The sequence below is a fragment of the Oryx dammah genome, unplaced genomic scaffold (genome assembly GCF_014754425.2).
Source record: "Oryx dammah isolate SB20612 unplaced genomic scaffold, SCBI_Odam_1.1 HiC_scaffold_24, whole genome shotgun sequence".
Taxonomy (NCBI): domain Eukaryota; kingdom Metazoa; phylum Chordata; class Mammalia; order Artiodactyla; family Bovidae; genus Oryx; species Oryx dammah.
In genome coordinates this window covers 74,534,383-74,560,990 of record NW_024070208.1, presented here as the reverse complement: position 1 = coordinate 74,560,990, position 26,608 = coordinate 74,534,383, and the positions used below count along the sequence as shown (strand labels likewise).

The window sequence follows — 26,608 nt, the reverse complement described above, 5'->3', positions numbered from 1 at the left end:
GAATAGTATTTATGTCCACTATGATGCATTTTCTTTTGTATTCTGTTCCATTTTTTAAAAATTCTGATCATGACCCACTAAAATAATTTCAAAACCTACTGTAAATGGTTAAAATAGGAATCTTTTTAAAAGATCTTTTTTTTTGATGTGGACCATTTTTAAAAGTCTTCATTGAATTTCTCACAATATTGCCTCTGTTTTATGTTTTGGTTTTTTGACAGTGAGGCATGTGGGATCTTAGCTCACTGACCAGAGATTGAACCCACACCCCCTGCTTTGGAAGGCAAAGTCTTAACCACTGGATCACTAGGGAATGTCCCTGATAGTGAATTTTATGTATATTTTGGTGGTGCTAGTGATAAAGAGCCCAACTGCCAATGAAGGAGACATAAGAGACCCAGGTTTGTTCCCTGGGTCGGGAAGATCCTGGAAAAAGGAGGGCAGCCCACACCAGTATTCTTGGCTGGAGAATCCCATGGACAGAGGAACCTGGTGGGTTACAGTCCACGGGGTCGCGAAGAGTCAGACACCACTGAAGCCATTTAGCACACACATATGTTTTATCATAATAAGAAAATTGAAAAACTCATTTTAAATTTTACAATGGCTGAAAAATCCTGAACAACACAATCCCTGAGTTCTCCTCCAATTATTATTTTTAAAATCTAATTGTGCAATCATGGAGTAAAAGTTCTCTTGATAAAATGTTGATTGAGCTTAAATTTTTTCAGGTAATTGAAAAAGTCTTCTCCCTGGCTCTCTTATTCTCTTTTGTGTGCTTGTGTGCTAAGTTGCTTCAGTCGTGTCTGACTCTTTGTGACCCCACAGACTGTAGCCCGCCAGGCTCCTCTGTCCATGGGATTCTCCAGACAAGAACGCTGGAGTGGGTTGCCATGCTGTGGTATCAACTAAAACTGCAGCCAAGCATACTCTGTGGCCCAGCAGCTCCACCCTGGGTGAATCCCAAGGGAAGTGAGTGCATAGGTTTGTCCAAAACTATGCTCGGGATCCACACAGATCCGATGTGTGGATCACAACAAACTGGAAAATTCTTCAAGAGATGGGAGTACCAGACCACCTGACCTGCCTCCTGAGAAATCTGTATGCAGGTCAAGAAGCAACAGAACTGGACATGGAACAACAGACTGGCTCCACATTGGGAAAGGAGTACTTCAAGGCTGTATATTGTCACCCTGCTTATTTAACTTCTATGCAGAGTACATCATGAGAAACGCAGGGCTGGATGAAGCACAAGCTGGAATCAAGATTGCCAGGGGAAATATCAGTAACCTCAGATATACAGATGACACCACCCTTATGGCAGAAAGTGAAGAAGAACTTTAGAGCTTCTTAATGAAAGTGAAAGAGGAAGAGTGAAAAAGCTGGCTTAAAACTCAACATTCAGAAAACTAAGATCATGTCATCTGGTCCCTTCACTTCATGGCAAATAGGTGGGGAAACAATGGAAACAGTGACAGACTATTTTTTTGGGCTCCAAAATCACTGCAGATGGTGATTGCAGTCATGAAATTAAAAGATGCTTGCTCTTGGAAAGAAAAACTGTGATCAACCTAGACAGCATATTGAAAAGCAGAGACATTACTTTGTCCACAAAGGTCTGTTTAGTCAAAGCTATGGTTTTTCCAGTAGTCATCTATGGATGTGAGAGTTGGACTATAAAGAAAGCGGAGTGCCAAAGAATTGATGCTTTTAAACTGTGGTATTGGAGAAGACTCTTGAGAGTCCCTATCCTAAAGGAAATCAGTCCTGAATATTCATTGGAAGGACTGATGCTAAAGCTGAAACTGCAATAATTTGGCCACCTGATGTGAAGAACTGATTCATTTGAAAAGACCCTGATGCTGGGAAAGATTGAGGGCAAGAGGAGAAGGGGATGATAGAGAATGAGATGGTTGGATGGCATCACCGACGTGACGGACAGGAGTTTGAGTAAGCTCCAGGAGTTGGTGATGGACAGGGAAGCCTGGCATGCTGCAGTCCATGGGGTCACAGAGAGTCAGACACGACTGAGTGACTGAACTGAACTGAACTGATGCTCACGAACGTTAGCAGCAGTGCTGTCTGTAACAGCCTTAGCTGGATAGCACTCAGGTATTCATCATCAGGGAAAGGGATAAATAAGTACTGATCTATCCCCTGGAGAAGGCAATGACACCCCACTCCAGTACTCTTGCCTGGAAAATCCCATGGACAGAGGAGCCTGGTAGGCTGCAGTCCATGGGGTTGCTAAGAGTTGGACACGACTGAACAACTTCACTTTGACTTTTCACTTTCATGCATTGGAGAAGGAAATGGCAACCCACTCCAGTATTCTTGCCTAGAGAATCCCAGGGATGGGGGAGCCTGGTGGGCTGCCATCTATGGGGTCGCACAGAGTCGGACACGACTGAAGCGACTTAGCAGCAGCAGCAGCAGATCTATCCCCACAAAGGAATAAAAACAACAATGGGAGTGAATGAATTACACAACTGTTAACAATACACATGAATTGTACCAAAATGATGTTGAGTGAAAGAATCCAGAGCTGGAAGAACATACACCAGGTGGCTCCATTTATCTCAAGTTCAAAACTAGGCAAAAACAAACAAACAAAACAAAAAAAAAACACCACACCAGAATCTAGAGTTGGGACTGCCCCGGTGGTCCATTGGTTAAGACTTTGCCTTCCAATGCAGGGCATGCGAGTTTGATCCCTGGGCCCTGGGCAGGGAGCCAAGATCCCACATGCATTGCAGTGAAAAGCTAAAACATAAAAGAGAAAGAGTACTGTGACAAATTCAATAAGACTTAAAAGAAAAATCTAGTAACCTAGGAGGTAGTGATGGGAAGCGGATGCTGGCGTGCGTAGACGGGTCTGGATTTTTATCTAGTTGCTAGTACATAAGTGTGATTTTCAGGGGTTCAGAACGAGGCCCTCCAAAATGTGTCACTTTTGCATGAGGATTATTTTGAGCTAAAGGCCATCGACACCCTGTGGGTTTTAGAGAAATGACTGTCTCTCCCCTCACTACCTAGAAGAATTTCATGTGGGGATTTTTCCCAGCAAAAGAGCTGTTACCGGAGAGGTATTTTACTGCATTGGCCCCATCCGAATGTCAGGAAAAGACGTCTAAGTAGCTAACATCTGCTTCTCTTCTAGAGCTTCCGAGGAGGCACTAGTGTAAAGAACCCGCCTGCCAAGGCAAGAGACGTAAGAGATGTGGGTTCAGTCCCTGCGTCAGGAAGATCCCCTGGAGCAGAGCACGGCAACCACTCTAGTATTCTTGCCTGGAGACTCTCATGGACAGGGGAGCCTGGTGGGCTAAGAGCCAGACATAGGGTCGCTAAGAGTCGGGTGCGACTGAAGCGACTTAGCATGCACGCACACGCCTCTTCTTAGCGTCACACAAGTGGCCCTGCCGTGCATGGAAACCCAGGCCCTCGCTGCACTCCTCAGCTCGGGCGGCATACAGACCTCGTTCCACTTTGCTGCCTCTGACCTTGTGTGCGCGGGATTCCCGTACACACAAAGCTAAACTGGATTTTCTCCTGTTAGTCTCATGCCAATTTAATTCTTAGACCAGCCAGAAGAACCTAGAAGGATAGAGGTAAGTTTTCTTCCTCCCCGATAGTTTACTTAATGAAAACTGAGTGAGTGTATGGCTTACAGCCTTTTTTGTTAGATGTATACATAGCATGAATGAAGTAGGTTCTGTTCCAAAAGTTTCCTATAATAAGAACAATGAAAGGTTAAGGGACCACTCCTTTTGAGGTCAACCTCTGCAATGGGAAAACTTTAGGAAGAAGGTGTGCATTCATCCCCCACCACACACACACCCCAACACACACCAACACACATTGATTCTGGGTGACTGAGATAGGTGCCACGCATGGCCTGGGAAAGGATAGCACCTTTTATTAAAATGTATTTTTAATTGGAAGATAATTGCTTTACAATGTTGTGATGGTTTCTGCCATACCCCAACATGAATCGGCCTTAAGTATATACACGTCCCCTTCCTCTTGAACCCCCCGCCCCCCCATCACATCTCATGCCTCTAGGCTGTCACAGAGCACGGGGCTGAGCTCCCTGTGCTGTGCAGCAACTTCCCATTAGCTCTCTATTCACACATGGTAATATATGTATTTCAGTGCCACTCTCTCTATCCGTCCCACCCTCTCCTTCCCCTGCTGTGTCCACAAGTCTGTTGCCTGTGTCTGAGTCTCTATTCCTGCTCTGCAAATAGGTTCATTGGTACCATTTTTCTAGATTCCATATATATGTGTTAACATAGGATATTTGTTTTTCTCTTTCTGATTTCACTCTATATAACAGGCTCTAGGTTCGTCCACCTCATGAGAACTGACTCAAATGTGCTCTTTTTTATGGCTGAGTAATATTCCATTGTATATGTGTACTACAACTTCTTTATCCATTCATCTGTTGATGGACATCTAGGTTGCTTCCATGAAGGACAGCGTCTTCCTCCTGCTGGCAGAGTGTTGGTCTAGGAGACGGCTTCATACAGCGATGGCAATGTCATCTAATTTTGTCGCTTCTGTGCTTTCTTGTCTACAGGCTCATCAGTGATGTCAGACCACACAGTAGGACTGTAGGTAGAGATTGATCAGGGTTGAGTAGACCCCAGGGATCTCCCCAGGAGTTGCTTTTCTGACTAAATCTTTCCTGGGGGCATTTTCTTGTGAAATTTTTGCAAGCTGTCTTCCTTGCCTGACCCACCCTTTTGGCATTTCCCCTGCATTCTTGGTTAACATGCAGCCACAGGCGCCCCATTCCCACAGCCTGAAGCAAGGAGGGTTTTTCTCATGGATGACCGAGTGCACCCAGCCCAGCACCTGGAGCATGAAATGTGCGTAAATAACAAGTGATTGAAAGAGAGAAAGGAGAAATAATTCAATTAAATTGAGGTTTCCTTCTGAAGAAAGGCACGGGGAAGAGAAAATATGGTGGGTTCCAGTTAGCTACGGGTTGGCCTGCATTCTCGGTCTGTGTTTTGTGAAGTGAGAGGCACCCTGCCCTCTTCTTCCTGAAGAGCATTTGCCCGAGAGGCCGCAGGCTGAGCTGGGCTTTGACACCAGCTGTAGCTCCCTGTGTGACCGAAGATGGCTCAATCCACCTCTCCCACCCTTGCTCGCTCATCTGCAAAATGGGCGGCCTGGGCGGGAGACGTCGTTGAGTTCCTCTGTCTGTGACTCTGTGATGTCAGGTGGGGGGGTGGGGGATGAGGACAGAAGGCATGGATCCTCATACCCCTATCCAGCACCATGGGGTTCTCAGTCACCTGTGGGTACCACCTCTTCCCACTCAGACTTGTTAAGTTGCTCAGTCATGTCTGACTCTTTGCAACCCCACGGACTGCAGCACGCTAGGCTTCCTCACTCTTCACTATCTTCCTGAGTTCATTCAAACTCATATCCACTGAGTCAGTGATGCCATCCAACCATCTCATCCTCTGTTGTCCCCTTTTCCTCCTGCCCTCAACCTTTCCCAGCATCAGGGTGTTTTCCAGTGAGTCAGTTCTTTGCATCAGGTGGCCAAAAGTATTGGAGCTTCAGCTTCAATGTCAGTCCTTCCAATGAATATTCAGGATTGGTTTCCTTTAGAATTGGGTGGTTTGATCTCCTTGCAGTCCAAGGGACTCTCAAGAGTCTTCTCCAACACCACAGTTCATTCAAAAGCATCAGTTCTTTGGTGTTCAGCCTTCTTTATAGCCCAACTGTCACATCCATACATGACTACTGGAAAAACCATAGCTTTGACAAGATGGACCTTTGTTAGTAAAGTGATGTCTCTGCTTTTTAATACACTATCTAGGTTAGTCATAGTTTTTCTTCCAAGGAGCAAGTGTCTTTTAATTTCGTGGCTGCAGTCACCACTCAGACTACAGCCTCCTGTAGGCGTGGGGATGTCATGGACCATGCTGCATCCACACCCCTGTGGCTAGCACAGGGTACCAAGTAGAGGCTCAGTGAATCCTTGTAGGAAGAAGGCTTTGGATGAGGTGGGAAGATGAGCCAATAGGAGCTGTGACAGATGGGTATGGAATAGTAGCACCTCCCACGGCTCCTGTCCTTAGTAATCAGTTACCAAGTACCTTTCACCCCAAGTGGACACATGGGGAGAGAGCAGGGGACATACAGGGTGCCTGCTTTACTCGTGTCTTTAACGTTTTACACAGATGCTGTGTATAATATGGGGGTTCAGAATGCAATTCTCCAAATATGTCACCTTTGCATGAGGATTATTTTGAGCTAAAGGCAACTGAGACCTTGGGGGTTCACAAGAAACTACCTTACTACCCAGAAGAGTTGAAATTGGGGCTTTTTCCCAGGAAAGAGTTAGTACCAGCAATAAATGTCACCAAAGTGGCCCCCCATCTGTGTGTCAGGGCAAACATCTGCCCAGCGTCTGCTCTTCTTATTATCCTGGGAGGGACCCTCCCATTCTTGGAAAGCCCCAGGCCCCGACCTCAACTCTCGGCTCAGGAGGGCACATAGACCTCATTTTCCCTCTTGGTCTCTGACGCTCTTGTGTATGTGGGATTCTTGTCCGTAAGAATTAAAATGTTTATTTTCTCCTATTAATGTGTCTCATGTCAATTTAAATCTTAGGGCAGCCGGATGAACCCAGAGCGTAGAGGAAATGTTCCTTCTGCATCCTCAGCGTTCATCTCTGGGAAATCTCCCTGGTTACTCCGGACTGGGGACCAGCACCTCCTCACCTGGCCCCTTAGCACAGGGGTCCCCAGCCTCCCGGCTGTTGATCAGTTGTTGTTGAGTCGCTCAGTCGTGTCGGACTCTTTGTGATCCCAGGGACTACAGCGCGCTAGGCTTCCCTGTCCTTCACTACCTCCCGGAGCTTGCTCAAACTCATGTCCATTATTGCATCAGTGATGCCATCCAACCGTCTCATCCTCTGTCGCTCCCATCAGATCAGCCTTGGCATTAGATTCCAAATAAAGTTCACAGCAAATGTAACACGCTTGAATCATCCCGAAACCATCCCCCCCACCCCAGTCTGCGGGCAAATTGTCTTCCATGAAACTGGTCCCTGGTCCCGAACAGGCTGGTGACCGCTGCCTTAGTAACCTGAACTCATTCTCTTCATTGAGTCCCCGAGGTCACCTGCCTGCTCATCTGTCCACTCACCAGAAGGAGGGCTTCTGTCGCTGTTGTAACCTTAGCTGCTTCTAGAAGTTCAGTGTAGTGCAGACATTCGCTGCACGTAAGGGAATAAATAGGTTATTTAAGCATCTAGAAGTGGATCAACAATTAAATGGATTTTGCAAAGGAGCAAGAAACGAATACATTTGTAACCACTCCCCATCCTTTTCCTCCTCCATCATTAAAGAAATAAAAGGATAGAAGGCGTTGGCTTTCCAAACCCCGACCCCCTCCCCCGGGGGTGGCTGTACCCGGAACTGAGCTGCATGGCATCTCTCCGCTTATGCTTGGGGCTGAAGTTGTTCATGGAACACAGATGCGCTAACCACAGAGATGAGATAGGGGTGCACCCTGCTTTCCTTGGGCGGGCACAGATCAGATCAGAAATCAGTGCCCTGTGAGCCTGGGCAACACCCAGGGTGGTCGCCACGCTCAGACACCACCAGCCACAGCTGCAGGGGCTCTACCCACCCCAGGAACAGCAGCATCAAGTCCTTTGTGTCCCTCAGATCTGGTTGACATCTTGGCCACCTCCTTAATCACCAGCCCCAGCTGCAACCACCTTATAATCAAACTTATCAGAAGCAGCCTTAGATCTTTGTCTAAGGCTGTGTGGCCTTAAACAAATCGCTTAACTTCTCTGAGCCTCATTTTCCTCATCTGTAAAATGGGGATAACAATGCCTCTTCGTGGACCATGTGAGTATGTCCTCAGTGATGGGTGCCATTACTGTTACTATCATCTGCTATTGATTTTCTGGGCCAGGGGGAGAGGACAAATAGATTACAAGGAAGGCAGTTGTCAAGTCATCTTGAGAAAGAGTCAGGACAGTCAAGGGATCAGGGAATTGCACCGTAGTTTCAAACCCCAGGCTTTGGGGAGCATTGAATGTTTGGGGCTGTGAGGAGGTGGGTGTAGGGGTTAACAGGGTCTGCACTGTGAGGAAAGCCCCCAAAAGGAACCAGAAGCTGAAGGTTCTTGTCCTGTCTTGATGGAGAAAGCTGGGACGCTTTGGGGGACCGGGGGCGGGGGTGGAATCCTGTGTCTCAACTTCTCCACTTGGAAGACAAAAACATCAGACGGGATCAAGGGTTCTTCTCTTTTCCTGTTGGACCTGTCAGGTGAAAGTAAGGACCCTACTCAGTTAGTTGCTCCGTCACGTGTGACTCTTGTGACCCTATGGACTGTAGCCCCCAGTCTCCTCTGTCCATAGGGTTCTCCAGGCAAGAATACTGGAGTGGGTTACCATTTCCTGCTCCAGGGAATCTTCCGGGTTGACCCAGGGATCAAATCCGGGTCTCCTGCATTGTAAGCAGATTCTTTACTGTCTGAGCCACTAGAGAAGCCCTCCTCCGGGTGATGGTTAAAAATACATACAGTAAAATATGAAAGATGAGAAAAACAACTTCTGTTAGAATGCAGTTATCCAAATATTAAAAACCAGACTTCTAATATGATACTCCTTCATCTGATCCTTTACTAACAGCAACTGTAATTTCAAAGCCATGATGAGAAATGTAGTTCAAGGTCCCCGATCACCTTCGATGGGCTGTGACAAGAGGCATGATTTCTGTTTAGATTCTGCATGTGAGGGGTATCATATGACATGTCTCTTTCTCCGTCTGGAGTGTCATGATTTCTATCAGTGACAGAGTCAGACGTACACCTCATCCCACCGAGACTGGCCACCTGCGACTGTCACCACAAAGCCAGGTTGCTATTAGAGCCTCGTGAAAATGATTCGGCAATTTTTTTTCCGCCCAAGTTCCCAGGCTCCCTGATTCCCAGCCCCCCAGGGACTAACTGATGTTCCCACACCTTCCCCTGTAGCACCCTCTGTAGATAAAAGAGTCACTGCCATTCCTTCCCCCAAGGAACCCATCAGCTGGTTGAATGGAAACACCTCTGCCCAAGAAACACCCAGAGAATAGCCCCAGACAGCATGAAACCCGGGGCGCCGTGTAGGTGACAAGCCCAGGACGGTGGCCAGTGGGGGTGATAAGGACGATGGCCGGTGGTAAGGATGGTGTCCAGTGGGAGCTGCTACTAACTCTTGAACGAGATCATGAATGGCCAGGAGAGATGATAACTTCCTAAGGGATCAGCTAGATTCCAGGCCGGGCAGGGACTGACCAACGATGTGTTTGTCTGAACCCAGTGAGAAGCCTCCGTGGACTTTCTGGTCACGGGTCCACACGAAGAGGGGCCAGAATATGCCACCCACGTGTGTTTCTTTGGCATAAGGATTATTTTGAGCTGAAGGCAGTTAACAAAAATAGCAGAACGAGAAGAAAAAAATATCTCTGCCTTCTTCCTGTCTGGCTTAAAAGCAGAAAATAAATTTCCATTGGTAAAGGCATGTCGCCCTCCTTACTGGGAAGACCTCGACTCTTAAATCTTCTGAGAGGACGTTAGACTCTTCACCCAGAGCCAACAGAGAGGAATGTGCTTGGCATACCCTACTGAACACCCTCCCCTTCCATTCATTTCTCCGTCTATTACCCTCTGCCACCTTTTCTCTGTCGTGTTAGTTTCCACCATGTATTGTGCTCTTTGTTAAAAGGCTATGTTCTCATTCCTATCCACTTTGGTTCCTTCTTATCTGTGAAGGCTCCCATGCTGCCTTAAAGTAAAAATTTTAACATCAAATAAAATGTGTGCACCTTTCTCTTTTTAATCCGTCTTTCATCAGTTTAATTAGCACAACCTCAGCCAAACCAGGTGGCAAAGTGGTAAAGCATCCTATGCAGGAGATGCCAGAGTCTCAGGTTCGATCCCTGGGTCAGGAGGATCCCCTGGAGAAAGAAATGGCAACCCACTCCAGCATTCTTGCCTGGAGAATCCCAGGGACAGAAGAGCCTGGTGGGCTGCAGTTCATGGGATCACAAAGAGTCGACTGAGCGACTAAATCCCAGGGCCCTATGGCCCTCGCCAGTGGGAGGCCAGTTGCGGGGGAGTGTTGACCCACATTCTAGACTGGAGGAGCCCAAGGCAGGTGGGATGTTAGGCCAGAGACACACAGTTCGGGGATGGGGGGTGGAAAAGGGTAGGGAGGTGGGTGGGGAGTCTCGGGTGGACTGGTGAGCTGGCTGGTGAGAGAAGCGACTTCCCTCCATGTTCAGAGAGCGCCCAGAAAGAAGCCCGCGCTCACGTCCCCAGGACGAGCAGCTTAGCAGTGAGGCCCAGTCCGCATCCCAGCGTGGGTCTGATGCCTTGTTTACTCGCCAGCGGTGTGGTGGGGGGACGCCTTCTCTAGCAGAGGAAGGGAGCACCCTGGCTCCATCCGCTGTCCACCTCCTGCCAAGCGCAGCCCTCGGGAACGTGGCTGGTCAGGGCTGCAAATGGGCTTTCAGGCTCCATCAAAGCGCCTTAAAGCCTGGATCATAATCCCAGGAAATCCCGAGCCAGGCGAAGCTCCCCTCACTTGCTCACCCCCACCCTGAGCTTGTCAGGGTCCCCTTAAAGCCCTTCTTGCTGAACTTCACTCCCAAGTTGTCGAGGGTGGAGAATGCTGGTGGTTTTTTGAAGTTCCTGACCCTGGTGGCTTGAGAGTCACACCTGTGGCCTACACGCCTGCCTGCGGGGGCCACAGAAATGGAAGAGAGGGGTGACCGGTTCCTGGAGCAACACTCCCCACCTTCGTCCTTCTCTGGAGGTGGGAGGCCTTGTGGCTGAGAGCTCTGAGCTCCGCCTGTGGCAGGGAGATCACCTTGCCTGATACCCCGGGTGGTTTTTTTCTTCTTTCCTTTCTTTCTTTTTTTTTCCCTGCAGGGGTGGGTGAAGGAAAGAAGAGTTCAGTGAACTGATTCAATCCTTACAGAGGGGAGACTGCTCTGGGCACATTTGATGCCCCAAGACCCTTGGGGAGGCGGCTGACCCAGGCTCTACCCGGCTCCCTGGCATCACCCTGGGTGAGCGAGGTAAGCCCACCAGAGGTGGGTGTTTCCCGGCACCACGGGAAGGGCGTGGCTCACTGGGACTCGGGGAGAAAGGCTCAGATCGCTCTGCCTTTTAAAACATACCCCTCTTCTATCTGCTTCTCTTGGCCACAGGTGGAGCACCCTTACTGATCCCGGACACCCGGGAGGACCCCTGCCGCTCCCGATCAGGCAGCAGACAGGTCAGGCCAGAAAGACTCAAGATCAGGGTCAGTCTCACGTCCCTGAGCAAAACTGGCTGATAGAACTGGGTTAGACCTGGGGTGTAGACCCTCAGAACCCTCTGCAGGCCCTTTTGAGTATCTGTCCCTACGTGGCTGCACCAACTGACCACCTGGCCCTGTGCGATCACCACTGGGTGAGTCTCCAAGATACATAGTCTTCTGAGTGGGAGATGCATCAGTAACTTCGTATTAAGATGGAAAAGGATGTAGGAGAGAGGACATGTCCCTTCTTCCCTTCCCTTTGGCCTCATCCCTAAATTGACAAGAGACAGATTAACAGGAGGAAAATGAACAGAAGCTGAATAACGTGTACATGTGGGAGAGACTCAGGAAAACGAAGTTGCCAGAGTGGGCGAAACCATCACTTTTAGATACGTTCTCCAGCGAAAGACAACAGAAGATCTTGTGTGTCGGGGGTGGTGGGGAGCCAGACGTGAGAGCAGAGCCCGAGAAGGGCAGGAGACAAGGGCAAGTTCGCTCTGCAGGTGACCTCTCGCCTTCTGCATTGACTGGAGTTTCCAGAGATTGGGTCATTAACCTCTCTTCTCGGTAGGGCAAGGGAGATACACTGACAAACAGAAATGTCTTCTTAAAGAATGTTTTACTTAGTTATTTATGGCTATGCTGGGTCTTCGCTGTGGTTGTGGGCTTTTAGTGGGGGTTACTCTCTAGCTGTGGCATGGGGCACAGGCTCTTGGGCTCAGTAGTTTGGGCTCCTGGGCTCTAGGTCACAGGCTCGGTAGGTGTGGCACAGGGGCTTAGTTGCCCCGAGGCATGTGCGATCTTCCCAGGCTAGGGCTCGAACCCGCGTCCCCTGCACTGGCAGGCGGACTCTTCACCCCTGGACCACCAGGGAAGTCCTGAATGTCTTTCATTTAAGGGTAACTTCCACTTGGCTTTCAGGACTTCTTCTGTGTCTGTGGTTTCTTAAAAATAAGCAGGTTAAAAGGATCCCTCAGCCAGAGAGGTGTGTTTTGGGGGCCATTCCGGCTCCCCTGTGAGACCAAGGGCGGGTCGTTTTCTATGAGCAGGTGGGATGGGGCGGGGCGATGGGCTGCTCTGCGTGTGTGTAGGGGAGAAGCCGGGTTGGGGCGGGGATGCTGGTGCAGAAAGAGGCGGAGGAGCACACCTTGGGCAGGTGTGGGCCAGGGCCCAAGGCAATGGGCAGTTGGTTGGTGCCCCTGGGGGGCAGGAAGGGACATTTCCGCTGAGGTCTGCAGTTAGGAGGGGGGTGGACTAGAGCAGAGGGAGGAAAGGTCAGTGGGTCCGAGGCATTAGGGCCCCCCTCTCGGGCTGGGAGGAGCTCCTCATGTGGGTCAGATCTCCCTGAACTCACAGGTGTGACAGTGCCCATCCCCCCACTGTGGGAGGTGGGTGTGGCATCTCTGCGGGTGCACCTCCCCGCAGGTTTCAGGGAGGAGGTGGTGCTTGGCGGGGCCCCGGGGTTGTGCCATGTGCCTGGCGCCCTGGGCTGCGGGCTGGTGTGTGGGGAAGAGGCCCAGGAAAGTCAGGAAGTGGGTTGCTTGCCCAGGGTGGGGTCTTTTTAAGTGCCGGTCCATCCCTGAGCCCAGTGAGGCCTGAACAGATAGGGCAAGGGTCACACAAGGTTACCATGGCCCCCCGGGTTGCAGCTCTGGGGCTGAGTGCTAGTGATTCCAGCAGTGGAGTCGACCTGGGGCTAGGACCCTCCTGAGCTAAACTGACCCCTTGAGATGCCCTCCTCGCCGCACAGAGCCTCTCCGCCCGGCCCCCACCTCTGTGCCACCTGAGGGTCAGACTGTTCAGGAAGGAAGGAATGAGGAGGAACAGCCTTCCCTCTGGATTTGGAGCTGGTGGGACCCCTGGAAGCGTGTACCCACCTACCTACTTATCTCTGTCTAGCTGTCTGTTTGCAGATCCATCTATTCACCATCTCCATATCTCTGTCTTCTATCTACCATCTATTATCTACCTACCTATGTAACTGTGTATCTATCTATCCAGTCGTCATCACTGTATCATCTCCATCCATCCATCCATCATCCCGAGGTTCACAGGACTTTTCGGAGCTCCTCTCTCTCCTGTTCTGATGGACTTACTTTCCATTTGAATGGAAGCATCTTCTCCATCTGCAGAGACTAGACAGAGCCCTCTATGCCTAGGTTGCAATGAGGCACAGTCTAGAGGAGGCTTCCTAATTTGTTGTTAAGTCACTCAGTCATGTCTGACTCTTCGTGATTCCATGGACTACAGCCCGCCAGGCTCCTCTGTGCCTGGGATTCTCCAGGCAAGAATACTGGAGCGGGCTGCCATGCCTCCTCCAGGGGCTCTGGCCTGCCCAGAGATCAAACCCAGGTCTCCTGCATTTGACAAGTGGATTCTTTACCCCTGAGCACCAGGGAAGCCCCAGGCTCCCTACTAGCCAGCCCCAAGTTAGTAAAGGAGGAGGTAGCTGTGTCGTGACTCAAATAAGATCTGGGGCTCATGGAGCTGGTGCCCTTCAGCCAGCCCATGACCGAGTTCAGCACCTCTGCCTGGGTCTCTGGTTCTGTGAGCTACTTTTATTGTGGCCCTTGGGCAAACTGCACACCCTCTGCACACCTGAGTGCTCACCCGTGCACCACGTGGACAGTCACCCCGGCTCACCGGCTGCACGGAGAGCGCTGCTCCCCTTGTCTCAGTGCAGAAATTAAACATTAAAAGATGATCAGAATGCAGAGGACAGAAATGGAGGTGTGAAGAGGAAAGGCAGGTGGGGGAAATGGATTGGTGAAAAAAGAGGAAAACAAACATTTTTGGACGGACATCCCAACAGAAAATGGGACAAAATATACAGGTACCTCATAAAGAAAATATATAAATGGCCAATAAACCAAAGAGAAGGTGCTTGCTGTCAATGGTTATTAGGCAAATGCCAGCTGAAACCATAAGAAGATACCCCTGCATACCCACCAGAATGGCTCCCTTGAAAAAGACTGACCCTGCCTGGTGCTGGTGGGGTTGAGATACCATGGGAATCTCAAACACGGTTAGACTATGAAGAGCGGCTCTTTGCAAACTGTTTGCCAGGACCCACTGCAACCAACTGTGCAAACCTGTGACTCATCAGCCCCACTCCTAGCTCTGTAACAGTGCTGTGCTTAGTCGCTCAGTCATGGCTGACTCTGCGACCCCATGGACTGCAGCACACAAGGCCTTCCTGTCCATCACCAACTCCTAGAGTTTACTTAAATTCTGGTGATGCCATCCAAGCATCTCATCCTCTGTCATCCCCTTCTCCTCCTGCCTTCAATCTTTCCCAGCAGCAGGGTCTTTTCCAATGAATCATTTCTTCGCATCAGGTGGCCAAAATATTGGCACTTCAGCTTCAGCATCAGTCCTTTCAATGAATATTCAAGATCGATTTCCTTTAGGATGGATTAGTTGAATCTCCTTGCTGTCCAAGGGACTCTCAAGAGTCTTCTCCAATATTGCAGTTCAAAAGCATCAATTCTTCGGCACTCAGCTTTCTTTATAGTCCAACTCTCACATCCATACATGACTACTGGAAAAACCACAGCTTTGACCAGACGGACCTTTGTTGACAAAGTATTGGCCCCAAGTCATGCAGAATCCTAGCTCCCCAAGAGGGGAATTGAACCTGCACCCTCTGCATTAGAAGGCGAAGTGTTAACCACTGGACCCCAGGGAAGTCCCTGAGTTGTGATTTTAGAAGTTAGGGTATTGATTAACCTTGAGTGGAGGTAGAGGTCGGGGTGGGCAAAGGCGAGCTTCTGGGGGTGCTGGTGAGGTGCTTTCCTAAACTGAGTGCTGATCACACAGATGTGTTCATTTTGCGAAATTTTTAATTATAAAGAAAGAGAGATACTGTTCACGGGCATGTGGTTTCAGCAGATTATGAAGTGTAACTGTATTAGGGTGAGGGCTTCCCTAGTGGCTTAACAGTAAAGACTCTACCTGCAATGCAGGAGACACGGGTTTGATCCCTGCGGTGGGAGGGTCCCCTGGAGGAGGAAATAGCAACCCCACTGCAGTATTCTTGCCTAGAAAATCCCACGACAGAGGAGCCTGGCGGGCTACAGCCCATGGGGTCACAAGAGTCGGCCACGACTGAGTGGAATATCAACAGCAACATATTAGAGGTGCAACCCTGAGCTACAATACTACATTTAATTTTCTTGTCTTCCCAAGGACCTCTATGACATGGCTTCAAGCACAGCTGACCCAAGCAGCCTCGTCCACCACACCAACTCCTGCCTTCCCCACCACCCGCCCCGGGTGGCCAGTGTGATGCTGTCTCTGTTCTACACGGCCCTCTTGATCTTTGCTGTCCTGGGAAATGTCCTGGCCCTTCGCCTGGCCTATCAAAAGGATAAGAAGATCAACTCGACAGGTGTCTTCCTGGTCCACCTGGCAGTGTCCGACCTCCTGTTCGCCCTAACCCTGCCCGGAAAGATCACCTATTACTGGCTGGACTTCAACTGGCCTTTCGGGGAGGGGCTCTGTAGGCTGACGGCCTTCATCTTCTTTGTGAACACCTACTCGGGCATCTACCTGATGACATGCGTGAGTGTGGACCGCTACTTGGCCGTGGTCCGCGCCCACCAGTATCCCCGGCTGCGTGAGCCCGGGCGGGCCCAGCTCATCTGCGCTGCTGTGTGGGTCCTGGCGACGCTGCAGACGGCGCCCCTGCTCGGGTTCCCCATGACCACACGCCTGGCTGGCAGGCTGACCTGCATGGAGTACGACAGCGTCCGGCGGGTGTTCACGCTGCCCGTCATGGTCCTGGTGACCTCCGCTCTGAGCTTCTGCGGGCCGGTGGCCGTCATTCTCTTCTGCTACGTGAAGATCACCGTCAAGCTGTGCAGGATGGCCCGGGACAACCCCTTGACAAGCCGGAGGGGCCACCACCGCACGGCCTGCCTGCTTACACTGGTGGTGCTGGTGGCTGTGGTCGTGTGCTTCATCCCCTACCACCTCCACGTCATCCAGTTCATGGTGACAAAGATGCTCCGCCAGCCCACCTGCCCCGAGCAGAGTGTTTTCAAACTGTGCCTGCAGCTCACCGTCTGCCTCATGAACTTGAACTGCAGCATCGACCCTGTCGTTTACTTCTTCGCATCCTCGCGTTACAGGAAATGGCTCCGCCACTTTCTGAAACTCAAAGCATCACCATCTTCTCCATCCTCCCCGCAGGGAAAAGCTTCCTCAGAGACACAAAGTATCAACCAGACAGGAGGCTCCTTGCCCTTGGAGGAGAATGAAGTCTAAGAGGTGATGGGCTCTCATACTGCACCTGGGGGTCAGGGGGGAGGCCCCCAAGCTTGTACAATTTGAGGATTGGGTTCTTTAAGAAAAAGAATACAAAACCTTAGTTGCAAAGTTAGGTACAAGGTCGTGGAAGGTGAGTGAGGAGCTCTTTTAAGCGAGCATTCATTAGCTTTGCCGTAAACCTACTTCCGGGGCTTCCCCGGCGGCTCAGCTAGTAAAGAATCTGCCAGCACTGCCGGAGACCTGCGTTCAATCCCTGGGTTGCGAAGATACCTTGGAGAAGGGAAAGGCTACCCACTCCAGTATCATTGCCTGGAGAATTCCATGGACAGAGGAGCCTGGTGGGCTACAGTCCATGGGATTGCAAATAGTTGGACTCAACTGAAGTGACTCAGCACACAGCATGCACCTCTCATGTATTCTAATAAACACCACTTGGTCCTTGGCCTCTGAAGGGTGTGCAGTTTCTTCTGGGAAAAGACTATTTTCACATCAAATGCATTCATGACCAGAAGAATCATTGGCTGACTGAGCACTAGAGTCACAGTTTGGACAAGGTTTCTGAGTTGGGGAGGCAAATTGTTGTAAAGAGCAAAAAATTACCCCTCCCCCCCAAAACCAAAATCTCTAAAAGCTTAGAGTTAACGTTTGCAAAAATGCCAAGGGTTTCCTGACAAAGTAAGAAAACGAGAGGAAGACACCCTTCAAGTTATTGGCCTGGCAGCCTCTGGGGTGGGGGAATGGGGGTGAGGGACTGGGTGATCACTTTGGTAGGAAAAGTCTGATCTGGCGCAGAGGGTATACATTCCCGTATCACGTGTGTGAGCAGCGACAGTCTGGGGGAAGGAAGAAAGACAGGAATGTGGCATGAGCATTCAGTTTTCAGTGGTGCGTGTCAGAAAGTGTGTATGCACGCTGAGTGTTGTTTGCATTCGGTCAAAACAAACCTTTCATGGCACTTTCTTGAGTTTAAACCTGACACAGATCATTTCCACTTGGGCGATTTTGAATGTTTTGTGAAATAAAACACGTGGGTCAGCATGAGATTTGTCTCAGCCACGCAGGTCCAGCCCAACCTGCTCATGACCTCTGCACTCCCCCCACCTCACAGGCACCCCCAGCCTCCCCCCCCACCCCATGGAACCCCCAGCCCTCCCCCCATGGGATCCCTAACCCTCCCCCATGGGGAGGCGATAATGAAGCACCATCAATTCAGTGACTTAAAGCAACAAAAATATATGCTCTTGTTCTGGAGGCTAAAAGTTCAAAGTCTAGGGGTCAGTAAGGCTGGTTCCTTCTTGAGCTGCAAGGGAGCCTGATCTAGGCCTCTCCTGGCTTCTGGCGCTTTGCTGGCAGTTATTCGTGCTCCTTGGCTTGTGAACCATCACCCCCATCTCTGTCTCCATCTTCACCTGGTTTTTTCCCCCTGTGTCTCCATCTTCACATGGCATTTTCTTCTTTTCCTAAGGACACCAGTCATCTTGGATTTGTTGTTGTTGTTGTTGAGTCGCTAAGTTGTGTCTGACTCTTTGTGTCCCCATGGACTGTAGCACAGCAGGCTTCCCTGTTCTTCACTTTCTCCTGGAGTTTGCTCAAACTCATGTCCATTGAATCACTGATGCCATCCAACCATCTCATCCTCTGTCATCCCCTTTTGTCTTCAATCTTTCCCAGTATCAGGGTCTTTTCCAATGAAATCAGCTCTTCACATCAAGTGGCCAAAGTATTGGAGCTTCAACATCAGCCTTTCCAATAAATATTCAAGGTTGATTTCCTTTAGGATGGACTGGTTTGAGCTCTTTGCAGTCCAAGGGACTCTCAAAAGTTTTCTCCACCCTAATGACCTCATCTGAACTTGATTTCACCTATTTCCAATTAAGGTCATATTCATAGGTATGGCGGTGGGGGTTAGGACTTGATCTTATTTGGGAATCCAGCTTTTAACACTCACCCATATCTGAGCACCCCTCTTTCCACTCTTCTCTGGAAGAGTCTCAGCCCATCCCTGACCCCTCCTGTAAGCCCCTGTGATACCACATCAGAGTCCCATGACCAAAGTGAGACTTGGAGGAAGGAGTAAGAAGGGTCTGCTTAAATACTAGTTGGTCCAAAAAAAGGTCAACTGCCACGGTTTGTTTTGCAGCCCCAATCAAAATAACTGCATGTCAAAATGGAAGCATCAGAGTGACCCCCTCAGAGGGTCCCCTCACTCTGCTTGAGGGAGCTTAGTCCAGAGGAAGGTGTAGGGCCGGTGGGTGGGGGTGGGCCCTGTGGGTGGGGGCTCTATAACGAGGTCCCTGGGTCCCATTCTGGTGCACGAACTACCCGTGGAGGTGTCTGGAAGGTTCTGCCCTTGGGTGGAGAGTCTCCTGATGACTTCTAAGAATTTTAATCACTTGACAGCTTTAAGGAGGAAGAATGGAGAGTTTCAGAAATGGAGTTGATAGATGCCCAAATGTCCCTCTGGCTGTCAGCTTTCCCCAGAAAGCATATTTGCACTCAGAATCCCTGCTCTGTTGGCACTACCACCCACCGCAAGCTAACCACGGTCCAGCTTTCACTGCAGTTTTCTCTCTCCTCGCCACGCCACAGTGCATGGGGCCAACACGGAGGTGAAGTCCCTCTGTCGTGTGTGGGCTTGTGGGCAGCCAGGCTCAGATGGGCCAGGTTCCCCGTGGAGACCCCAACCCTGGGGTCACACCTCAGGCCGCAGGAATCCCTCGTGATGGGGACACTGGAACTGGCGACACGCTGTCACTCATTCGCTCCAGCTTAGTGAGGGCGGGGGCCATCGAGGCAGCTGGATAAGAAATCGGGGGCAGAGGTCCCTGAACTTTCTTGCTGCCGTCCTTTGGGAGAACTCTTTGGCAACATTCCCAATCTTTATGAACTTCTTGCTGTTCTTTCTTTGTTTTAATATTTTAGATTTTTTTCTCCCCGTTTGTTTCCCCTCTATTCATTTTTTTGGGTGTGTTGGGTCTTGGTCATGCGGGATCTTTAGTTGCAGCGCACGGGCTCTCTGGTTGTATCTCGAGAGCTTAGTTGTTCCCCTGCCGGTGGGATCTTAGTTCCCCAACCAGGGATTGAACCTGAGTCCCCTGCATTGCAAAGATTCTTAGCCACTGGACCACCAGGAAAGTCCTACTTACTCACTATTGATGCCATGATAGACATTCTCTTAGCAGACCTCACTCAGCCATCTCAGGAGCTCTGTGGGTCTGAGGGTCACGGGCCACACACTGCCTGCTTGTGGCCAGTGGCTTCTACCCAACTCCTGGTCTTCTGTGCCCACAAGTGGGGCTCTGGGCTCCCCAAGATACAGCTGTGTTTTTTTCCCAAAGCTTCTTGCATCAGTTGTTATCAAAATTAAATCATTATTACATAAACCAATAAAGTATAAAGGCAAAAAGAAAGAGCTATCGCTGTAAGAATTAAGTTAAATGCTTTGGGAAGTTTGGTGAAGGTGAATCGCTTACAAAACAAAAAACGCTGTCACGACAGGCGAGAGTGTAACATTTATAGGTCATTCGGAAAAATGAAGAAAACCAAGAGGACACACGATCCGATTGCTTTGCTGAGTTCTGGGGCTAACTTCAGTTAAAAAAAATAAACCAAACTGGAACTCATAAGCGATGCAATGTGGGTGTGGATTGTGAAAGACACACATTTCTAATCAGTACAATTACAATTTTTAAAAAGGCCTTAGTGACATTAACACCATTGACATGTTTTAACTTAAAATATTTAATATATGGGCTCCTGTTTGTGTGTGTGTGTGTGTGTGTGTATATATATATATATATATAAAATACACATATGTATGTGTGCTAAGGTGCTTCAGTCGTGTCTGACTCTGTGACCCAATGGACTATAGACCACCAGGCTCCTCTGTCCATGAAATTCTCCAGGCAAGAATCCTGGAGTGGGTTGCCATGCCCTCCCTCCTCCAGGGGATCTTCCCAGTGACCCAGGGATTGAACCTCTTACATCTCCTGTGATGGCAGGCGGATTCTTTACCACTAGCGCCACCCAGTAAGCCTGATGAGTCACTGTAAGCCCAAAGTATAAGCTGAAATGCATTACTACACATAACTTACCGAACATCACAGTTTAGCCCAGCCTACCTGAAATGTGCTCAGAACACTTACACTAGCTTACATTCGGGCAGGATCATCTAACACGAACCCTATTTTTTAAAGAAGTGTTGAGCATCTCGTGTAATTTATTGAATTCTGAGCTGGCAGCGCAAAACAGAATGGCCGTCTGGGTGCAGAATGGTTGTTGACCTGTGACTTCATGGCCGATGGGGGTCTGCACCTGCCACTCCCAGCGTTACCAAGGAGGGCCGGACTGAAGAGAACCTCAGCAGCCAGGAAAAGATCAAACTCTGAAATCCTAAGTACAGTTTCCACTGAATGGGTATCACTTTCACACCCTCATAAAGTTAACAAATTATAAGCCAAACCATTGTTAAATCAGGCCCCATCTGTGTGTGTGTTCTGCAGTTTATCCAACTTTTTTTTCCCCCATTTTTATTCATTTAATGGAGAAGGAAATGGTAACCCACTCCAGATTCATGCTTGGAAAATTCCATGGACAGAGGAGCCTGGCAGGCTACAATCCATGGGGTCACAAAGAGTCAGACATGACTGAGCATGCACGCATGCACACATTTATTTAATATTCAAGCTCTCGCACTAGATTTTTACAAGCTGGTGAACACTGACAAAATTAGTTCTTCCACAGAACTAAACCAAATGTTCCTGGACAGTATACATATATGGTTGAGCTAATGTCAATACACAACACCATTTTATAAATTACATAAAGAAACAAATTGTCAAGTATCCAAATATTAAGTTACACAGCTCAAAGGCTTCAGTTCAGTTCAGTTCAGTCACTCAGTCATGTTCGACTCTTTGCGACCCATGGACTGCAGCATGCCAGGCCTCCCTGTCCATCACCAACTCCTGGAGCTTGCTCAAACTCTCAGTGATACCATTCAACCATCTCATCCTATGTCATCCCCTTCTCCTCCTGCCTTCAATCTTTCCCAGCAGCAGGGTCTTTTCCAATGAGTCAGTTCTTTGCATCAGGTGGCCAACATGTTGGAGTTTCAGCTTCAGCATCAGTCCTTCCAATGAATATTCAGAACTAATTTCCTTTAGGATGGACTGGTTGGATCTCCTTGCAGTCTAAGGGACTCTCAAGAGTCTTCTCCAATACCACAGTTCAAAAGCATCAATTCTTTGGCGCTCAGCTTTCTTTAATAGTCCAACTCTCACATCCATACATGACTACTGGAAAAACCATAGCTTTGACTAGATGGACCTTTGTCAGCAAAGTAATGTCTCTGTTTTTCAATATGCTGTATAGGTTGGTCATAGATTTTCTTCCAAGGAGCAAGCATCTTTTAATTTCATGGCTGCAGTCACCATCTGCAATGATTTTGGAGCCCAAGAAAAAAAAGTCTCTCACTGTTTCCATTGTTTCCCCATCTATTTGCCAAAAAGTGATGGGAGTGGATGCCATGATCTTAGTTTTCTGAATGTTGAGTTTTAAGCCAGCTTTTTCACTCTCCTCTTTCACTTTCAAGAGGCTTTTTAGTTCATCTTCACTTTCTGCCATAAGGGTGGTGTCACTTGTATATCTGAGATTATTGATATTTCTCCTGGCAGTCTTGATTCCAGCTTGTGTTTCATCCAGCCCAGCGTTTCTCATGATACTCTGCACATAAGTTAAATAAGCAGGGTGACAATACACAGCCTTGACGTACTCCTGTCCTGATTTGGAACCAGTCTGTTGTTCCATGTCCTGTTCTAACTGTTGCTTCTTGACCTTCATACAGATTTCTCAGGAGATTTGATTCTTGACCTGCGTATCAGATCTCTCATATGCCTATGTCAAAATGTTAAATGTCTGCTTGATTCTTTAGCAGAAATCTATTTTTTATTTTTGTAAGAGAGGTTGGGAATCATACTTCAAACAAAAATGAGTTGTAGTTTACCCAACTTTTTAATGTTAATTGACTAACCACCGTTTCTCAGTCTAGGACAAGGTGGCTTGGGGCAGGTGGTTTTTGTACTAAAAATTGTGATGCAATATTGTGATTCATTTGTTGTTGTTCAGTTGCTAAGTTGTGTCTGACTCTTTGTGACCCCATGGACTGCAGCTCACCAGGTTTCCTTCTTTCACTATCCCCTGGAGTTTGTTTAAACTCATATCCATTGAGTCAGTGATTCCATCCAACCATCTCATCCTGTCATCCCCTTCTCCTCCTGCCTCCAACCCAGCATCAGGGTCTTTTCCAGTGAGTGGGCTCTTTGCATCAGGTGGACAAACTTTGGAGCTTCAGCATCAGACATTCCAATGAATATTCAGGACTGATTTCCTTTAGCATTGACTGGTTTTATCTCCTTGCAGTCCAAGGGGCTCTCAAGAGTCTTCTCTAGCACCATGGTTCAAAATCTTTCATAATATATATTTGGTCACTCAGATGACCAGAATTCTTTCTCATATATATTTGGTCTTCATCTACAGTTCCTGGCTCCCAGCTCCTAAACCTTGTAATTCTCTAAGTGCAGAGAATCATGTAGGTGTGTTTTATTATGTGAACAAGGTGATTTTTGGAAGCACCTAAGGATGGGGGCTGATCGCTGGGAGAACCAATCATCTGATAGGAGAGCTTTCTGTCCCGCCCCTCTGTCCTCCAGGGAGGGAAGCAGGGCTGGAGGTCAAGCATGCTTCCCCCTTTAAACTGGTCCTTAAGTCACCAGCAGGTGTTGATGTCATATTTATCTCTGTGCAGATTTGAACTAGACAGAACCCAGCCTGCTGAGGGGCTTGAAGAGACCTCTGACCCTGGTGGCTTGATGCAGAGGAAAGGCTGGGGTCAAGTACAGGCCACTGAAATGAGGGTTTTACAAAACCTGAATAGAAGTACTAGGCTGAGCGATGTTTAGACACAGTGCAGTACTTCTGAGGAAACTCAGTACCTAGAGTTACACTAAAAACTCCACTCACACAGCTCTCAGGATAGCAAACTGGCTGTGAGTCCCTGTGAAGAAAGGAAATGGCAATCTTGTAGGGCAGAAAAGTCAGCCACCTGGGCTAGGCTCCCCTGCTGCCCTCTCGGGGGGCCCAGCACGTCTCTGCAGGGGCAGGGGGACCAGAAGTGACCAACGAGCAGGGAGCTGGGACCCCTTTCCCACCACGACACAGGCTGCCATCCCCCGCCCCTGGGTTCCCCGTGTCCTTCTGACAATCCTCTTCACCTTCAGCCTGGAAGAGAGAGAGAGCATTGCAGAGGTTATCTGACAGCCACCATCTTCATCGAACTCAAGGGCTCAGTTCAGAGGCAGGGTTTACAAAGGCTCTGGGCACCGGCCCTACAGGAACCCAGGGTTCCTGCCTGGTTAAGGACGCTCAGAAACGTCAAGTCCAGTCTGCTGTTTAGGCTCTACCTGGCCACCCAGAAAAATGGAGACTTGTCCTTAATAACAATTTAATCTCAGGGGAGAGAGACACTGTATTGCCAGCAATGCTCCTGGAAGTCTGGGGGTCAACATCCTGACATCGAATGTTGGGCCTGTTAGGAGAGCAGCTGTGGTTTCTCAGGAGCCCGGGATGGGGGAGTTGGGAGCAGCCTGGGGAGAGCTGGGTGGCCTTGGACACAGTCAGTGGTTTGGGAAGAGAATTCTGGCCCCACAGGAGGAATCCCAGTCCCACACAGAAAGAGAGGGTTTCCCTGCCCCTTCTCCATAGAGAGAGCAAGGCAGCCAGCACACAGGGAGGAGTCGTGGGCCCTGTGATGTGGTTGGAGCTGGGGAGACTGGGGCAGGAGGCAGGCAGTCAGGACGGTCCCCAGGGGAAAGGCTGGAGGTGGAACATGTGAGATTTTCCTTCTCTGCTCCCACTGACGCTGCAGGTTGCATGGGGGCTGGAATTTCCCAGCTGGACGCCAGGTCTGGAGCAGCCAGAGTAGAAGACACTGTGGGGCGAGGTGACATGATTCCAAGAAAAAAAAATTTTTTTTTGAATCCCAAACTCAGTCTAGGCTTAGGAGTCAGGGCTTCGAAGGCAGGTTTTCCTTTATTTGGGAAGGGGAGGGGGTGGTTCACTATAGACAACTTTCTTCCTTCCCTTACAGTCTGGAATCTGCTCACTTGAAATTTAGGCCCAATCTGTTGCCTTTTACACAAAATTCAGAGCTAACATATTTTCTAGACCTTGGCAATCCACTCCATTATTCTTGCCTGGACAGAGTCTGGAGAGCTATGGTACATAGGGTCACAAAGAGTTGGACAGGACTTAGCAAGTAAACAAGAAAAGAAACCAAGCCAAATGGCTCCCTGACGCACCCCTCTGCCATGCATCCCCATGTGTGATTGCAAGAGGGGTCCTTGAGGGGTGCCATCAGCCTGAGACTTCAAGATGTCTTGACAAGAGGCATGGGTGTCTTCAGGAACTCACACTCTGGCATCAGGTGCTGTCAGCGACAAACTGCTGGAAGCAAAAGGTCAGAGGCGGGAAACGCAGTCACACACAGAAATTCGTTTGGGAGTCAAGTCAGACGTGGAAGGGTGTGTGTGGGGACAGGAATATCCTAGAGGGCTGGTGATGGATGAAGGGGGATAATGGCCTGGAAGCTGCAGGAAAAGGATGCAAAATAAAGGGTCACCAGTGGGAAGGTGAGACCTTGGCAGCTGCAGGGAACTGGAAAAGAGGCTGAAAGAAGCTGTTACTGAGTCCCCGGCCAGTGGATCCCAGAGACAAGTGCTGAGGCAAGGAATAAGACTTTATTCAGCGAGCCTGCTGACGGAGATGACGACAGACTAATGTATCAAGATAACCATTCTGTCGGGGTCTGGATGCCAGGTTCTTTTATGAATCAGAGATCCAGGTGGCAGGGGGAAGGGAAGGGAGGTGAGGAAACAAAATAAAAAGGCCATTTAATCTCCAAGATACCTCCTAGAATGGTAAGCCTCAGGCAGGGGGATGTATTAATTTCTTCCTTCCTCCCAGGTAGACAGGGTCCTGAATAAAGGCACTTTTAACAGTTAGGCAGAGGGGCAGGATTCTCTGAGGCAGGCCATTATATATAGGATTATAGTAACAAAAAGCAATGGAAAGGAAGTTGAAGAAACAGCTCCAACATGGAGTCAGAATCGACTTCTCCCTGCAACAAAGCCAGGACAAACCTGAATGGTCACGCCACCCTCATGAACTCGTTTCTGGTGAAGGACTGAAGCAGAGCGTGGCTGGGGCTCCTTTCAGCTGCCCAAGGCTCTCTCATTCCTTCTCTCACTAGGAAGGAATCCTGACAAGAAGGCAAACAAGAGCTTGTGGGTGGTGAATCCTTTTTAAAATTCAGGCCTCACCTTGGGATCCCGACAGTGGGCTCTCAGCTCCCCATCCTCTGGGAGAGAGGTGGTGGAAAGTCTTGATGAGAATTTTGCCTCTGGTTTGGTTTTACTTCACTAGGCGCTGCCTGGAAGGGAGGAGAAACTTAGGAGATGGTGTTTTTGGACACGATTGCTCCTTTCCTGTGACCTGTTTGCATGGAAGTCCAGAGTTGGGGGTTTAGATTTGCCGTGGAGGTGACACACAAATCCATCCTCTCAGGCCCTCTGGTCAAGCTCTGTCAGTGACTGTGGTCGAGGACATCCCTGCACTTTTGACTGTCCCTACAATCTGAGACGTGGACACTCAGATCGAGTTGTGGCCTCTCCTTGGGACCACCTAGGCTCCCAGAGTCATCTCAGCCCTCATTCTGAGCAGCCTGATGGCCCTGGCAAGCCTCAGGATGGGGTCTCATAGGGCCCAGTCCTAATTTACAGGCACCAAAGAGCTCCTCTCACTTCAAATAAAGGACCCCAATCTTCTCCAGAAAGATGAGCAGTCTGGTTAAAAAAAAATTTTTTTTTTGCTGGTAAAGAATAGCACAGCCTAGAACAAAGTTTTATTTAGGTTAACTCTTAAAAAAAAGAAGAAAAAAAAAACACCACCAAA

General features: G+C 49.2%; 1 protein-coding gene across 1 annotated transcript; it reads left to right on the top strand.

Annotated features, from left to right (window-relative positions):
• Positions 1-15,524: 15,524 nt before the first annotated feature.
• On the top strand, positions 15,525-16,597 carry LOC120883245 (G-protein coupled receptor 183-A-like). The gene has a single exon (XM_040267274.1). It carries the CDS (start codon positions 15,530-15,532, stop codon positions 16,595-16,597), a length of 1,068 nt encoding a protein of 355 aa, XP_040123208.1. The 5' UTR covers positions 15,525-15,529.
• The last annotated feature ends 10,011 nt before the right edge of the window (positions 16,598-26,608 follow it).